Source organism: Poecilia formosa, unplaced genomic scaffold (genome assembly GCF_000485575.1).
Source record: "Poecilia formosa unplaced genomic scaffold, Poecilia_formosa-5.1.2 Scaffold57, whole genome shotgun sequence".
Lineage (NCBI taxonomy): Eukaryota > Metazoa > Chordata > Actinopteri > Cyprinodontiformes > Poeciliidae > Poecilia > Poecilia formosa.
Genome location: NW_006799996.1, coordinates 326,405 through 343,499, shown reverse-complemented (window position 1 = coordinate 343,499; position 17,095 = coordinate 326,405). Strand labels below are relative to the sequence as shown.

General features: G+C 36.5%; 1 protein-coding gene across 1 annotated transcript; it reads left to right on the top strand.

The window, feature by feature from the left end:
* The first annotated feature begins 3,490 nt into the window (after window positions 1-3,490).
* Window positions 3,491-14,973, top strand: wdr13 (WD repeat domain 13). The gene is made up of 10 exons (XM_007553516.2): window positions 3,491-3,596; window positions 5,394-5,481; window positions 5,578-5,809; window positions 6,885-6,994; window positions 7,951-8,081; window positions 8,168-8,475; window positions 11,339-11,519; window positions 11,631-11,772; window positions 12,589-12,707; window positions 14,271-14,973. Exons 2-10 carry the CDS (start codon window positions 5,441-5,443, stop codon window positions 14,453-14,455), a joined length of 1,449 nt encoding a protein of 482 aa, XP_007553578.1. The 5' UTR covers window positions 3,491-3,596; window positions 5,394-5,440; the 3' UTR covers window positions 14,456-14,973.
* Window positions 14,974-17,095: the final 2,122 nt, after the last annotated feature.

Sequence of the window (17,095 nt, the reverse complement as noted above, 5' to 3'; positions counted from 1 at the left end):
ACGTCAAGATGCAGTCCTTGTTTTGATTTAGTGAATCTCAGTGAAGTAGAATATTTGTATTTCCAACAAACAATTTTAAGATTAATCTCAGAAAACTTGTATTGAAAATGCTTGAAAGTGCTTAAATTTTGCTGTGGTAAAAGCTTGTGAACTCAATTTATATATATATGTATATATTTCAATAAAAATGTATATTGCATGTAATTGGCATATCATGGGCTATCATGGCTATTGATTTAACCTTACAGGAGTAACAAAAAATAATAATTTATTCAAATTATACATACAGTTTTAACTTAATTTAATATTGTTCATTTTAAGTCTGTTTACTTGAAATAACGATTAATCGATTACTAAATTTCAACAGTCGATTAATCCGATTAATTGTCTCAGCCATACAATAAAGGTATCGTTTTGATTACATTTACTAAGACGGTACATCACAATATCAGCCGTGTGTAATAAATATTCTTTATTTGAAATAGTATTTACACAAAGAATGGATGAACTGTTTGCATAAAGGAGGGCTTAGTCTGATCCAGCCTGGAGTGTTTCTTCACATCCAGTGAGGAAGAGTTTGGGTTAGACAGGCTGAGAGGAGCAGAGGGCAGAAGCAGATGGTGATGGATGGAAATCAGGTCTGCCTTGTGCCTCTGTGGGGGAAGGCAGATGTTGTATTGCAGAGCTGCACGGCGGCTTGAGAAGGGACGTTTGCTCAGCCCCGTCTCCCCTGAAGACCCCCATGTTTACGACGACAAGACCCCAGCAGTGTCTCCAAAGCCATCTTCACAAACGCCTGGAAGTTATTGCTTCTCTCCCTTCGGCTGTCCTGCGAGGGGACAAAACGGAGACAGATACCTTCACTGGGAACACAGCGGACTTTACTACTTCCTGTACTCCAAAGTACTTCCTGTATCTGTCAGGATTTTGGTAAATGCTTACCTCCTTGCTTCTTGTTATCATCTCCTTTCTGATCACCTTTCTTAGGCTGTTCTTTAGGACTCTGAGGTTGCTGTAAAATTAAAACTTAAATAAATATCAAAAAAATTTAAATATTTTTATTTTGAATGTTGCTCAGTGCCGGTTAGAGCCTTTTTGGGGCCCTAAGCAGCTTTTTGGTGGCCCTCCATCCCCCATACCAACATGCAAACACCAGATGATTTATCATGATTTAACACACCTATCATTAGCACCATTTGTAATTAGCATGCATTGTACCAGGGTTGTTATGACTATTGATTTTAACCTTACTAGAGGAACAAAATAAAAATAAAATTGGGTTTTGAAATGCAGGGTGGTATTTAAGTGTACCATTTTATTTTAACTATTTGAAACATTAAATTTAATATCTTATGTTTCCCCAACAGTGGCAGCAGCCATCAACAGGAAGAGATGAATCCTTATTATTTATAAAAACAATACAGAAGTTGTTTCCCCATCTGTAACAGCATTTAGTTTGCAATATTCAATGTTATTTAAAATGTATGTATATTTATCTATCATGCTAGTTTGGTGCACTTGGTGGCCCCCTGGTGGCGTGGAGGGCCCTAAGGAGTCGCTTAGCTCGCATTGCCTTGGGCCGGCCCTGAGGCTGCTTCTAAAAAACGATAAATTCCAGGTAATTATGTTTAATGAATCCTAAAACTCTCTGTATTGTCAAGATTGATAGTTTTACCACTTTCTCCACTGTTTGTTCAATAAAAGCCTCAATAAATGGCAATAAGGCAATAAATTTGAAAATACTGTTATAATGTGCATGTTAGTAATAAAATTAACACTGCTTTATGTGACTGGTGTAAAAAAGGAGGAAATTACAAATGGGAATGTTTTTCAAGAGCATTGTTTGTGTTTGTTGGGCTATAAATGCTGTGACACATACAGTTCCCTTAAGAAGATTTAATAGTTTTGTCACTTTTATTGTTATCATAAAAGTAGTGCTAAATATCGCTCACCCCTGTGTGCTATACAGTTAAATTGATTTATTAAAATATAAAAGTGAGTATTTACCTTGGTAGCTGACTTCTTGTCCGACTTATTACCTGGATGTGGTTAAATTACAAGATGTGATTAAAAAATGTACAATACAGCTATTGTTTGTCTAATCTTAGCTTTGGTTTAGTGTTGAAGTAATAATAATAAAAAACAATATTTTACAGAATTATTGTGGTCCATGTTGCTCACCTTTCGTTCCTGGCATGTTGGCTGTTCTCCAGAGTCTTTGCTCTATTGTGTTTTTTATTAGGAGGGGAAATGCACTGCTTAATGTGCTGCCCGAGTCGGCCATTTATGGGCCGTGCTTGTGAATGGCTCCGTCACTGGGGCCCCTTCGAGAAAGAGCAGCGAGAACAAGCAAAGAGCGCGGTCAGCTGAGCAGCGCGTCCCCCGGCTCTGCGGGCCTTTGCTGAGCCAGGCGAAACCTTCTAATACCGCCATTGTGAACTTACTGGAACTGGGCGCTCGCCATTGTTAGAGGCAAGTAAGGATTCCCATTGTGGTAAATTATATGTTTTAATTTCACTGAACTGAATCAAGTGTGGTCTCATTATATAAAAATACTTCTCATGTTGTCAGAATTGTATTGAATTGTATTGTATATGAAGTTTTGTTGGTGTAGAGTATCCAAAAATTGAAAGATTAGCACTACTTTAATATATTTTACTCAAGAAAAAGTAAAAAGTAGCTGTGCAAAACAAAAAAGTATTTGGTAAAATACTTGTTTCAAGTAGTACCGATGAAATCACCAAAAATTACATAATCAGACACACCAAAATACAGACTTATGTGGAAACGTTTGGTGTTTTAAAGGTCAAAATGAACATAAGTTATATAAATAACATAATTACAAAACAAAGCATCAGGGAAAAGGGGGGGAAAAACACATTGATGTAATTTAGCAATATACAGAACAAAAGTGGTTTGATTTGATTGACAACATAAGGACATAACAGGCCACATAAAAACTTGTGACTGGATTGGAGGGCTTTGAGTTTGACACAAAAACCAATTAATCAATTAATCGCATAATAAATTAAAATGAGCTCAATAATTTTCCTTGATTAATAGTTTTTGAAGAGAAATTTTGTTTACAGAGGCATCATAATCCATTTTATTTATGGTTTTGTGGTTGTGTGTGGTATTTATTTAAATTTTATTTATGTTTTTGGCTGTTCATTTTGGATAATTAAAATATCATCCAGTTAATTTCTCTTTACAAAATTAATGTTTATTGGTTTCTAAAAGGCCAAACTTGCATAATTATGCAATTATCAATATGTCACTAAAAAAATCGTTTCAAAACAACAATATTATAGTTTGTCTCACTAATTACTGCGACAATTTATCGTCCAGCACAGATTTTTAATTGTGACAGGCCTACTGCAGTAAATCATTTAAACCAGCCATATTGTTTAAAGTACCCTTGCAGAAGCTTCATTTTTTCCATACTCCAATTAAAATGTGTCAGTAAATCTCGGTGGAGAGAATAATTTACATTAATCTGGTCGGGATTCAGGAGATCCCGCATCAGCCTGAGTGGGTTGGTCACGCGGGTCACGTGACTTGACAGGAACAGAAGCGATGGAGAAAAGCTAAGGAAGGTGAGCCTTTTCTAAACATATTTCACCATCTATCTTTAGTATATCACTACGGGATGACATTTATCTGTTGTGTACCATTTCTACGTGATACAGTCTACAGATCGGCGTCAGATACTTACAAATAAATCTGTTTTTTCTGCCAGAGCGGTGGTAAAGTTGTACTAGCTTCCTTGCTAGTTGCTAACTGACGCTAATTAGCTTCGCTGCTGCCAAAATGCTCTTCTGCTGTGGCTATTGCTGGAAAAATATCCAATAAAGACGCTTTTCCTGACTTTAGCTGGTATTTTAAATGACGCCTTTCTTGTTATATTCGCATGTCAAAGGGAAACACTGACGCATACAGCGATAGCATCGTATTTTCTTTGCTTCTGCATCATCACCTGATTCAACTGTCAGTTGCTGTTATTTTATACCTGAAGCGTTTTCTGTCAGAATAAATAGTTTTATGTGAGTTAAATAATTTGCATTTTTACAGCTGAAATTCTGAGTTTATTTAATTCACCTTTTCGTTTTTGAATTTATTTTATGCACCTCAATTTACATTGAAACCCGTGAGAAGATGGAGCTCACAAAAAATATTTAATTTAAATATTGTAGTAGTTATCGTAAATGTAAGTTGCCTAATATGAAAATGTTTTTATTCATTCAAGAAGTTAATGTTAAAAACAGCTGCAAAGGTTCTGCTTTGAAAAAAAGATACAAAACTTTAATTATTTTTCAAACTAAACATTATATTTAAATTCTAAAAGTAATGTTTAAATTCTTTCTGATAGAGAAACGTATCCTGAGATATCAAAATTAGTTGACGTTTGGTAAATAGATAGTTGAAATACATCTGCTTAATATTTTAGAGTCTATTTGTTATATGGTAAATCAAGTACGGTTTTGTTTTACCAACACTGCTCCATCTATGTCGATGATGGAATAAAAGGTATTTAAGGTTTGTTTATCTATTGTACATCAACAAAAGTTCTTGATATTTCTATTATTTATTATTTGAGTCTGTTTATTTCACGTAACGATTAATCGATTACTAAATTAGCTGACTATTATTTCAGCAATCGATTAATGTCATTGTCTCAGCCCTTAACACTAACAAAGTTAGTGTTTTGATTAAATTTACTAAGATGGTACATCATAATATCAGCCTGGTGTAATAAAACTGAAATTCTTGATATTTTTACCCATAATATCGTATAAATTTGTTTCTGAAGCAAAGCAGGTTAATTTACATAACTGCATAACCTTGGAGAAGATAATTCAAAGTGCTTTTCACAAATCAAATATTTTATTTTTAAAATAAAAAAAATTGCTATCCTACACTGTATTGATGTTAGAAGTATTTATTAGAAGCATCTTTTGCTACAAATAATCAAGTGTTGCCTAAAGGAATGATATATTATTGCATTTTAGGCAATGAAAAGCTTTATTATTTTATTATTTAAAGAATAAAACATTAGAAATATATTTGAAAAATATATTTTTAAATGTGTTTCAAATATTAGTACAGAATAAGCTTCAGTGGTTAAATGAAAAACCAGCAAAATGTGCTAATGTTTCGTTGGAGTAATTAATTATTAAAATAATAATTAGTTGCAGCCCTAAAAAATTAAACATTATAAATGTTAGAAAAAATATTTTGTAAAATGTATTTCTGATATTTGTATGGATTAAGGTTCAGTGTTGAAATGAAAAATCTTTACATCTAATTTTTTTTATGCATTCAGTCGTCTGAATAATCGATTATTAAAACAATAACTGGTTTTAGCCCTGAAATGTGAGCCCTTTGTTTGCCAGGACTCTGCCCCGGCAGTGGCTTCCTCTCCACCCAGAGTGATTGTGGAATGGCAGCAGTTTGGCAGCAGGTTTTGGCAGTGGACGCAAGGTAAGACGCAGCCACGCATCTGACCACCAGGAAGCGAATGAGTAATTTTTTCAGTTACGATCATCTCCGCCTGTGTCGCCTCTTTTCCCTCTGCAGGTATAATGCTTACCGCACGCCTACCTTCCCACAGTTCCGAACTCAGTACATCCGCCGACGCAGCCAGCTGCTCAGAGAGAACGCCAAGTGTGGCTTTGAGCCAGGGCTGCGCAGGCAGTACCTGAAGCTGCGCAGTCAGCTGTTGGCCCTGCGCTACGGGCCGCTGTCTGAGCAGAGCAGCTTCAGGGCCAGCAGCGTGCGTAGCTCCCGTACCACACTGGACCGCATGGAGGTCAGACTCAGTGAAACGGGACACCAGGGAAGAGAGAATAGGCAGAAATGTGGTTGGAGATGGGATTTAAAACACACAAGTCAAAGCCATGCAGCAAATTGGTTGCTGTGCATTAAGCTGAGCAGCTTGGTTGAAATGGCTGGCGCTAATAAGAAGATGTAGTTTTATTTTGATCATACTTTAGGGCTGGGTGATATGCCTTAGCAATAAAATCAACATTTTATTTGGTTTTTCACACGAGATCCGATTTTCATTTTTAAAAATAAATTAGAAATGACAGAAAATATTTTCAAAAAGTGGCTTTTTTGTTTCTGTTATCCATTCTGAGAGTTGTACAATGGAATATGAGGGCCAGGCTTCAATTATTTTTGTATATTTACAAGAATATAATCATAATATTAGCAGAATTAAGACATAATTTTACCAGAACGTCTTGAAATTACAAGAAAAACTGTCATTTCTGTAGAGTGTTCACTTCCGTCCCTGTGGACTTCAAAATAAACTCAGTTGTTTGCTCCATCATTTTAAAGATAATTTAATGTGCTAAGTGTTAAAAACTTTAACCTTTTCCTTATCTGTAAACCAAAGGACAACGTCACAAGATGCTCAACGTTCATTTTTTGTTTTCGTGTTGTAGTTCTCATAAAATTACTATTTTATTCTCCTAATTTTAGGAGTTTATTCTTGTATTTCTATGACTTTGGGTTTGTAAATGTATGACTTTATTCTCATAATTATATATACATATTGGCCTGGCCCTAATATTTCATGATAAATTTGACTTAAACTCCAAATAAATGGAATCTGTGAAGAACGCTTGTCAAACAAGATGGCGGCCGCGGCGTGCTGACATCACAACCAAGGAGAGCTTTAGCGAAAGAAAAACAAGATTTCCCTCAATTTAGCTCCTTAAAAGATGAAGTTGATTTATTGCCCAGCCCTGCCATAAATTAAATGTATTCGTTTATTATTCATAAACAGCTGATTTATGGTTATCTGAGGAACTTTTTCCAGTCTTCACGTTGACTCATCCCTTTGAGATCCTCTCTCTGCTGCTGCTCTGTCTGGTCTGCAGGACTTTGAGGAGGACCCCCGCGCTCAGGGGGCCCGAGGTCACCGCCGGTCCGTCAGCCGAGGCTCCTACCAGCTGCAGGCCCAGATGAACAGAGCCGTCTACGACGAGAGGCAAGAAGAGCTGCTGCAAAAATCTGTTCCTTTCAGCGCAGCGCTGCAACCAACGACTATCTTATTCTCACAATTAAACCGTCACATTCTGCAGATTTTCCATTTAGCTACTTAAGCCTTTTCTTTATAATATTAGAAATACAGCAAGAGTTTTTTTTTGAATAACAAAAGAAATTTTATTTTCCAAAATGTCATAATGTAGCATTCCTTTGGAGAATTTGGGTCAGATAAATATATAGAAATGCCACTTGAGGAGTTTTGGGTAAAACATATTTTCAGACAAAGATGCTTTTATATTAAACATGAAGTATACATATCTTCTTGTACAGTTTTGGTTTAATTATTGCTTTGAATTTGTCTGGGGGTGGGAGGGTTCAGCAAACGGCCTTTCCTTGAGTCTATATGTCAGTGAATGATTAATCAATTACTAAATTAGTTGATTATTTCAGTCACTTGTTCATAACAATTAAAATTAGTCTAATCTGAGTAAATTCCTACCAAAAACCCCAAAATTTTGAGATTAATTTTAGATTTTTTTTTTCTTTTTTTAAAAAAAAAGAAAATTTCTGAGTTTGAAAAGTTTAAAATTTACAACAAAAAACTAAGAAATTTTGAGATTAATATCAGAAACTTTTGAGAAAATGTCTTTTAAATTTCCGGGTTAGAAAAGTATAAAAAAGGAATAAATTTCCACCAAAAAGTTGAAAATATTTGACTTTCCAAACTCGGAAATTTCCAAAAATTGAAAATTGTGCAAGATTCTCAAAAATTTCTGGGATTAATTTAAAATTTTCTGAAATTTTTCTAGCAAATTTTTGACTTCTTTAACTATTTTTTTATAGGAAAATTTTGAGATTATATTTGCAGAAATGTACTCCTTTGTTTTACCTCTGTAATGTCCCTAATACCTCGTCATTACAAACCATTTTTAATTTTGTACATGTTTTGTGCCGCAGGCCCCCGGGCAGCTTGGTGCCCACCTCGGTGGCAGAGGCCAGCCGGGCCATGGCCGGTGACACAACCCTGAGTGAAAACTACGCCTTTGCCGGCATGCACCACATATTTGACCAACACGTCGACTCTGCCGGTTCGTAAATCGTCCTCTAAGCACGCTAAATCCTTCATATGGACATAATTTTCATTCAGTTTTTTCTCCTCCTTTCTTTATCGAAGTCCCGCGGTTGCAGTTTGCGAATGACGACAAGCACCTCCTGGCCTGCTGCTCGTTGGACGGCACCCTGTCCGTCATGGCGCTGTCGCCGCCGCCTCCGAGCGTGAGGCTGACGCTGAAGGGACACGGCGGCCCCGTCACGGACTTCGCCTGGTCTCTGAGCAACGACATCATCGTGTCGACGTCGCTGGACGGGACGCTGCGGATCTGGAACACGGAGGACGGTCGGTGCATCCGGGAAGTCAGAGACCCGGAGTCGAGCGAGTTGCTCTGCTGCACCTTCCAGCCGATGAACAACAACCTCACTGTGGTCAGTTCCACCGTCCTGCGGCTGAAATCGCCTCGTAAATTTGTTTTTATCGATTCTCCTTTCAAAAGCCACTTTACTGCTTAAACAGATTTATTGTTAGGAAATTACGCAGAAAAATATTCTTACTTACTCCAAAGAGATTGTATTTTTAATGAGGTTTGGCTCATTAAACACATCGTTACTGTAAGAAGACAAAGTTTGGTGACAAACACTAAATTCACAAAACCGTAACTTAATTTTACACAAATGTAACTTTATTGTTTCACTTATTTTTATTTAAGAAGTTAATTAGTGATATTTTGTGTTTTTTGGGCTTAAATTTAAATAATAATGGCCTTTCATAAAGTTTTTAAAAAGTCTTACATTTAATTTGCATCATACAGGGTTTCCCCCAGTGCTTTGTAAGCCTGGCGGGCCTCCAGGCTTGTTGGGCCCCACCAGGCGCAGCTTTGCTTATTTATTTAAGTTTTTTTTTTAATGTTTGCGTTTTTAAGACTTTATAGTTGGTGTTCAGATATTAATCTTCCAATCACATATAATTATCAAGTGATATTTTCAAATTTTCTGCCAACTTTAAACATTTTATAACTCAGAAACACGACGAGCTGCTGGATGAACGACTGCCTGAGCTCCCCATCCTCCGAGCTTAGCAAGTTTTCTGGCAGAAACCTTGATCATATATATTTTGTTTTATTCAATATTTTAATAGTTTTTGACATTTTAGCTTTTACATTACCAATATGATCCTTCTAAAGCAATTTGTTGTCGAGCATCAACCGCAAAAATCTGATTTCATATAGTATTTCAGAACTGTTTATCACTTTTTTACTAAATAGTGCAAGTTTTGTTTTAAAAGATGGACCGATAATTTGCCATTTCTTCTCCTCTCTCCAAAAATAATGTAAAAATATGGTTGTGAGAAATGAGAGTTCACATTATCCACTGCTTTACTCCAGTGAAAGATGGAGTAAGAATATTCAAGATAAGAGGAAAATTAGGAAAACTAATTTTCATTAGAGAAGCTGACAGTCATGACCTAAATGTTCGGGGATCTCAACAGTCGTTGGCGTTTCTGCTCACGATGTCCAAGAAGCCTTAAAATAACTCCATAATTTATTTCAGTAGTATAATCATAACTGAAAATGTTTGGAAATCCATCTTTTAATTTGTGTTTTCCTGGTTAGAGATTATTCATGTGCGGTTTGGAGCAAGTCGGTGAATAAATGTGTGATTTAGATCCAAATGTATGCAATAAATCAGGGGCCTAACCCCGGAGGTTCATCATATTTACTGCCGAAATTATTTTCAGATCTTGATGCGAGAATTTCTTTAAACTTTGAAAATTGTTTGTGCCATCATTCGGTCTTATGGAAGAACGAACGCTCGTCTTACCGGTTGTGTTTTGTTGAGAAAAAGAGTAAAATGTAGATTTTTTTATTTCAACAGATTTAGTTGTTTTCCTTCCTTTAGTCTCTCAACAAGCAGCTTTTATTTTATTTTATTGTTATTCCAAACGTTTCCTGTGTGTGAAGTTCATTGATAATCGTTGCATGCTGAAGGAAGCCCTTTACCTCGTAAATGGCTGAACATTGATTAAAATTACACTATTAAATGTCAGCGCTTGTAACCAGGATTAGAGTTGTAGATATTTTTGAATGATTTTATTTTTAACCTTTTTCTTTGCAATGATGAATTATCTCCCTGAGGAAGCTGTTTTGTAAAATAAGAGTTGTTTACGTTAATTTATGCCGCTATGAATCATGGGGGAAAAGTGGATTTGGGTTGAAACCGGAGCTGCTGATGTTAACATGTAATTAATCTGAAAATTTTAACACTTTAATACAACATAAAACTGAGAATATTCTGACATGTTTGGGACAATAAAACGTTTTCTTGAACTTTTTTTTTTTAAACGTGCGCACAGTGTGGGCAGTGGCCCTGGGCGACATCAGAAAGGGGCGGAGAAAATAAAATGCATCTTATCTGACAGTTGTCCAATAAACATGTTTGCTACGACTTTACGCCTCTGTAGTGGAGCAAGTTCCCCTTCGGTCAGAGGGTGTACCAAACCATAAAATTAAAATTCATCTCGTTTATTTAAAAAAAAAAATGCAGAAAAAATTCTAAATGTACAATATTTTTTAGAACTTATTAATCTAAACATAATTTTAGATTTATTCTATACGGAAAAGGATTAGGGCCACCGGGGGAAAAAAATAGAATTCAAAATTCTGAGAAAAGAATCTCAGATTCTGAAATTCAGAAATCTCAGAAATTCTGAGATTAAAGTCGGAATTCTGAATTCCGAATAATTCTGAATTCTTTCTTTTTTTTTTTCTTCTTCAGTGACCCTAATCCATTTCTGTAATTCTAAGGAGCCCGTCTTTTTCTATTTATACTTTCGCTTGTTTGCCCTCTTATTTAGGCAAACAGGCAAAAGTTCCTGGATGTTTTTGATGCCATCAAGTTAAAATTAAAGCAAAAGTTGTGACTGATAAAAGATGAATAGTTTGTGTTGTTGGTTAGGTTTTCCATTTAGGACCATTTTAATTTACTAAGAAATTTGCACTAAAAACCAAAACACTTGGTCAGATTTTGTGACAAAAGATCAACATTTTTTTTAAAACATTTTTTTATTTTTCTGCCTCATACCGATCAACAATATTGTGACAGTTTCAACAAATATGTAAAGTAATGTATGTTTTATAAAAGTAAGTGGAGTTGGGTTAATCTGGTTAAACACCAGTTAAACACCAGCTGAACATTGCCGTGTTTCCGGTGGCAGCAGATCTCGTGCAGATCAGTTCTGAGTGTCGGTGTCTGCGCTCCCCGCCGTCCTGATGAAGGCGTTCTCGTGTTCCAGGTGGGAAACAGCAAGCACCACCTGCAGGTGGTGAACATCTCCACTGGGAAGAAGGTGAAGGGGGGCTCCAGTAAGCTGACAGGCCGCGTGCTGTCTCTCTCCTTTGATGCTCCGGGGAGGATCCTGTGGGCTGGCGACGACCGCGGCAGCATCTTCTCCTTCCTCTTTGACATGGCAACAGGTACAGGCGCAGCTTTTCCATCCGACTGAGGCCGCTTTACAAATTCTAATCAGGTTTTCCCAGAATAACGAGCAGCGGCTCCTGGTGCGTCTCCCTCCTCTGTCCCTGCAGGGAAGCTGACCAAAGCCAAGCGGCTGGTGGTGAGCGAGGGCAGCTCCATCTGCAGCATCTCGGCTCGCTCCTGGATCAGCCGCGAGGCCAGAGACCCGTCCCTGCTGGTCAACGCCTGCGTCAACAAGCTGCTGCTCTACAGGTCGGCTTCCTTTATTAGCAGCTTGTTTACTCACTGCTGCAAACTCTAACCAGGGTTCGGACGGCCGAGTCAGATGTTTAAAAATGCTTCAGCGTCAAGTGGGTGCCTTCAGAGTTTTGGAAGATGTTTCATTTCTGTGTGAAGAAATTAAATATTTTCTTTATTTGGTCATAAAGTGCAATATAACGTTTGATAAAAGCTTAAATTTAAATGTTTGGTTTCTGGAGATTTAATTTTTTTCAGTATTGTTTTTATTTCCAAAGTCTGGTCCTGAAAAGTTTGAAAACTTACCTTGAAAATGCTTGAAAGTCCTTGAATTTTACTCTGTGAAATGGCTGTAATTAGACGCCAAAATCTATATTTTTTTTACAGAATTTGAACCTGCTGAAGCTAAAACTGCCGCTTAAATAGTTCTGTGTAAAACATATTTACAGACAAATATATTTTTAAACTTAAATTCAGCATGTCTGTATATATTTTGGCTTAATTACTGCTCTAAAAATCTTTTTTTTTTTTAGAAAATTACTTCAGTTAATTTGCTAAAAATTACTAAATTAATTGACGATTATTTCAGTAATTGATTAATCGTGCTTAATTTGATTGTTTCAGCACTAATTTTAGTTTAGCTTGTTTCTCTTGTCACCAAATGTTATTAATAATAGTGAACTCTTTAGTATTTTTCTTATTTCCAAAGTCTGTTCCTGGAAAAGTTTGAAAACTTTCCTTGGAAAATGCCTGTTTTTTCTGTGAAAACGCTGTTCGAAGCTGTAAATATTCAGCTGTTTCTCATTTATTGAAACCCTTTCCTAATCCCAGGGTTGTGGACAACGAAGGAACGCTGCAGCTGAAGAGAAGCTTCCCCATCCAGCACGGATCGCAGAACGTCCACAGCATTTTCTGCCCCCTCATGTCTTTCAGACAAGGGGCCTGTGTGGGTAAGGAGTCCCGCCGCTCCCGCTCTGGTGGGCTTTGTGCTCCTGCTGGGGTCTCTTAGCGAACCTGCTGCGATATCTGAATCAAAAATGAGCCCAAACTGCACAGCGAGCTGCAGGCCATCCAGTGCAGAGAAGGAAGAAAGACTCAGACATGAAATCAAAAATAGCACCAGGCTGCTTTGGGATTGAAAGGAAATATCTGGAATTAGAAAATTACAGCAACAAGGCGGCCCGTTTTTCTGCAGCACGTTGCAAACATGCTCCCAGCTTCCCCACGTTTCACTTTTATCTCCTATTTTTATTTCACACCAAGGCGCGCCGCTGTCTGGATCACACTTGGGTTTCCCAATTACCAGAAAAGTTAAAAATACCTGAACTTAAGCAGAGAAAAATGATCGTTTCTGTCAGAGACGATCGTCTGGGCGAGATGCTTTTTACGCTCACTTGAATGATTTAAATGATCATACTTTACTAAATAACACTGACAGTTATTCCTGTTTTTAGTATGAAATTAATAGTTTTAACACTTAATTCTGTTGAGAAGTTTAAATTCAGTCGTCAGGTATCTAAATGTCACAAATTTTAATTTGAATGTTTCTTTTTTTCTGAGTAGAAAAGTAGAGTTTTTAATAATCCAAAAACTTCACGGACTGACTTGAGTAACCCTCCACCCATCTCTGATAATATTTAGTCAGATTTCTCGTTTAAAGTTGCACTTTTAGTGTCGGTGTCACCCACCCCTAGTTCTGAGACAAAAACACAAAATCTCAACTCAGACTTGCTAAAAACATCCAGATTTAGACGAGATTTATTTTCTGTTGTTTTCACTACATGGAAAAATCGTGGAGGAGAAAACATGACCTGTTTTAGACTTTCCTGCACTGAATGTGGTCAGTTCATTGTTTTCTATATTCATCAAAGCTGCAGTAACTTTTATATAAAAAATGTTTTTTAAATATTTGTTAAACATGTCATGACGGTTTAATATCTACTGCCAATCAGAGGCAGCCTGTCGCAGTAACAAATTAATCAATTAATCATGATAAATGAAAACAAATTCAATAATTTCCACTTGCATAATTTATTATTTTTCTCTTTTCTCTCTCTTCCTACCAGAAACTGGATGACAGGAGTCTTTAGTTTGGTGTTTTGGTCTCAACTAGTACATTTGTTTTAGTTTACATAGACTTTATAATTCATTTTATAAGCTGATTTTTTTTTTTTGTTGTTTTGTTTGTTTTCCAGTTCCAGAGTTAAATGTTTGTGAGAATATAAAGTTTATTGATCTTTGAGAATGCGTTCTTGCATTATGACATCATTTTATTACTGGAAATTGTCTCAAAACAATATTATTGTTTATCATCCAGCAAAATTTGTTACCGTGACAAGCCTAGCTGTTACTCATGCTCATGTACTTGCTGCTAAATGAGCAAATGGTGGAGAAACATCTCATCGTTAACCGTTTATTTACCGTCATCGGTGCTAACTAGCATGATCTGTAGTTTCATCCCAATGTTAACCTTCTTCTTCTTCTTCTTCTGTCTTTGACTCTCTGCGTCTCAGTGACCGGCAGCGAGGACGGCTGCGTCTACTTCTTCGACGTCGAACGCAACACCAAGGCCATCGTCAACAAGCTGCAGGGTCACGGCGGCCCGGTGCTGGACGTGAGCTTCAACTGCGACGAGAGTCTGCTGGCGTCTGCCGACTCCACCGGCATGGTCATCGTCTGGAGGAGAGAGCAGAAATGAAAACAAGCTTCCATCCACTACATCTGAACATGTACGAGTAAAACCCGACCTGCTGCTCTTTACCGTCCAGTCCCACCGTGTAGGTCTTCACTGGAATGTATCAAACATCTAAAGTAGTGAAACTAAAGTGCAATCAGATAGAGCCTCTTCCTGCGTGGGAGGGAAGAGTCCGTCCTCCTGCAGCTGGAACCGACTTCACCACCATGCATGCGTCATGGCTCACCTCCAGCCGGCGTGAAGAGGACGCGCTGTAATCTTACTGGAAAAAGCAACACTTTGTATCACACTGATGTTCCCTCCGGCGTAGCTCCCTCACTATTTATGTAACTGTTATCCAAGCAGCGTAATCAAGTGTTGTTCGCTCTCAGTCGCCTGTTTGCCTTTGAGACCATGTGCATGAAACAAGCAGGTCGTTTATCACTAAATGTTGGCGTGTTGATCAGTGTGTTTGTTCGTGTGTGTGTGTGTGGTGATTCAGATAATTTATTTAGCACAATAAATGGCTGCATTGTGATTTATCCGTGTCAAATGTTTTAAATGATTTGAAATATCGGAGGAGGGTGCATGTTGAAATATTTGTTGAGATCAGCAGGGGTGTCCAAACTTTTTGTCACGTGGGTTAAAATCAAGTCAAAAGTAAAAAATAAATAAAAATTTTAAATCAAACAAATGAAGTTGCCTTTTTTATTTTTAGATTTTTTTTATGTAGATCCAAAATGATTTTGCATATTTTTTTTATTAAATGACTTGTTTTTCAAATAATTTTAGGATTAATTTAACATATTTATTCTCCATTTCAAGTCACTTGTCTTCAAAACGTTATTGGATTTAATAATTTTAAAAATGTGGTTCTTATTCTAAAACTTGAAAAAGATGAATACTTTCTATCATTTTAAACATTTTTCATTGTAAGAAATTTATGTTGGTAATTAGTTTAACCTGATTTAAAAAAAAGTTCAGTTAACAAATTTGTATCTTTCCTGAGGTGCAGTTTTGGGGCCACCAAAAAAATCAGTCGACGGGCCACGAGTGGCCCCTGGGCCACACTTTGGACACCCCTGATGTAAACAAACTGGATTTCCTTCAACAGACTTCTAATTATAATCTAGAAATTTATGTAGCGTTGAGACTGAATCTATTCCAGAAACGTAAAGGGACAGTAATATATACATCTTTTAATTTTAAAATTATTTTTTTAAATTCATTTTATGAAATAAAATAAAAAATTATGCAGCATTTTTATAAAATAAATTGCTATATGATTCCAAAGATACTTTGCAATTTAACGCCTTGAAATTGGGCCTCTGTCTCTTTAAGAAGCTCCTGTTCTTCCCTCAACGCTGCGTATTTAACCCTTTCATGCATGAATTATGATCTTTAGTGTCAGGATTTTTTTCCATTTTTTGGGGGGGTAAAAAGGGGATTTTCTGAAGGCATAATAAAAAGGTAGGAAAGAAAAAATAAATTATTTTTTTTATGTGATCGAAATAACAACAAATACAAAGTTATTATTTGAAAAATACATCAGTAGTATTGTTCTTTAGGGGTTATCTGATGTCACAGGATATTTTTTACCGTCTACAGTAGAAGGAGGGACCAGGTCGGTTGACATGCTTTTTAGTCTGTCGGCCATATTGGATTTAACAAAAATAATTTCTTGCATTTGCAGCTGATGCCAGCAGTTGATGGTGTATTTTATGGTGCATTAGTTTTCACTTCAGTGAAAACTAATGCACTGTTGTTCAGTGGATTAAGCCCTTAAAGGGGCAGTATCATGCGTTTTCCATAATATGGAAAACACACAATACGGAATGTTGATTTATGGGAATAAATCATCATTTGTTTGATTTTATAGCAAAATCAAATAACTGTTACCTTCAGTGGCTATGAAAATGTAAATATCAGACATGACTAAAGTAATTTCACTTCACAAATTTAATGCCTTCAAATTGGGCCTCTGTCTCTTTAAGAAGCTCCTACTCTTTCCTCTATCTATTAAATGCTAGTTTATTGGTAGGTGGCAGGCTGATGCTTCGTTTTTGTTTCTTTTGTCCATTTCTGATGTGATCCAGATCTTTAAAACCTTTTAAATTTGAATTGGTGAGACCCTGAATATGTTGTGCTACTAAATAAATCAAATTATTTCTGTGAATATAATGCTTTAGCGCCACAATATTTTCTGAAGAAAGTTGGAAATCATAGAGATGGGGCAAAAAGAAAGTCTCATTATTTGTTTGTGATCCATGCTTTAGGTCTGCTGAAGCCATAAAAGTGATGCATTGGTGTTGCGTTGCCAGAATAATACATTAATGATACTCCAGGGATTATTCTTGTATTTCAGTATTCACACTGTTTTCAGGAGAAAAGAAAATAAGATTTAAAAATTAATTTTACATGCATGGAAAGTGTAATTTTGGATGCACATCTTGTTACAGTAAAGGTTTTGAATGTTAATGTTTCTGCGTCCATGTTACCAGAAGTCATGGTCAAATTCTTTTTTTTTTTTATGATGAAACTGACTTGACTTTCCAGAATAATACCAGCTAAAGATGAAAGTTTCAGGTTGTCAGAGTTCACAGTTATCTGAAGATTTCAAAACGGCAGGAAAACCTACATGAGGTCAACAGAAAAACTTCTTTT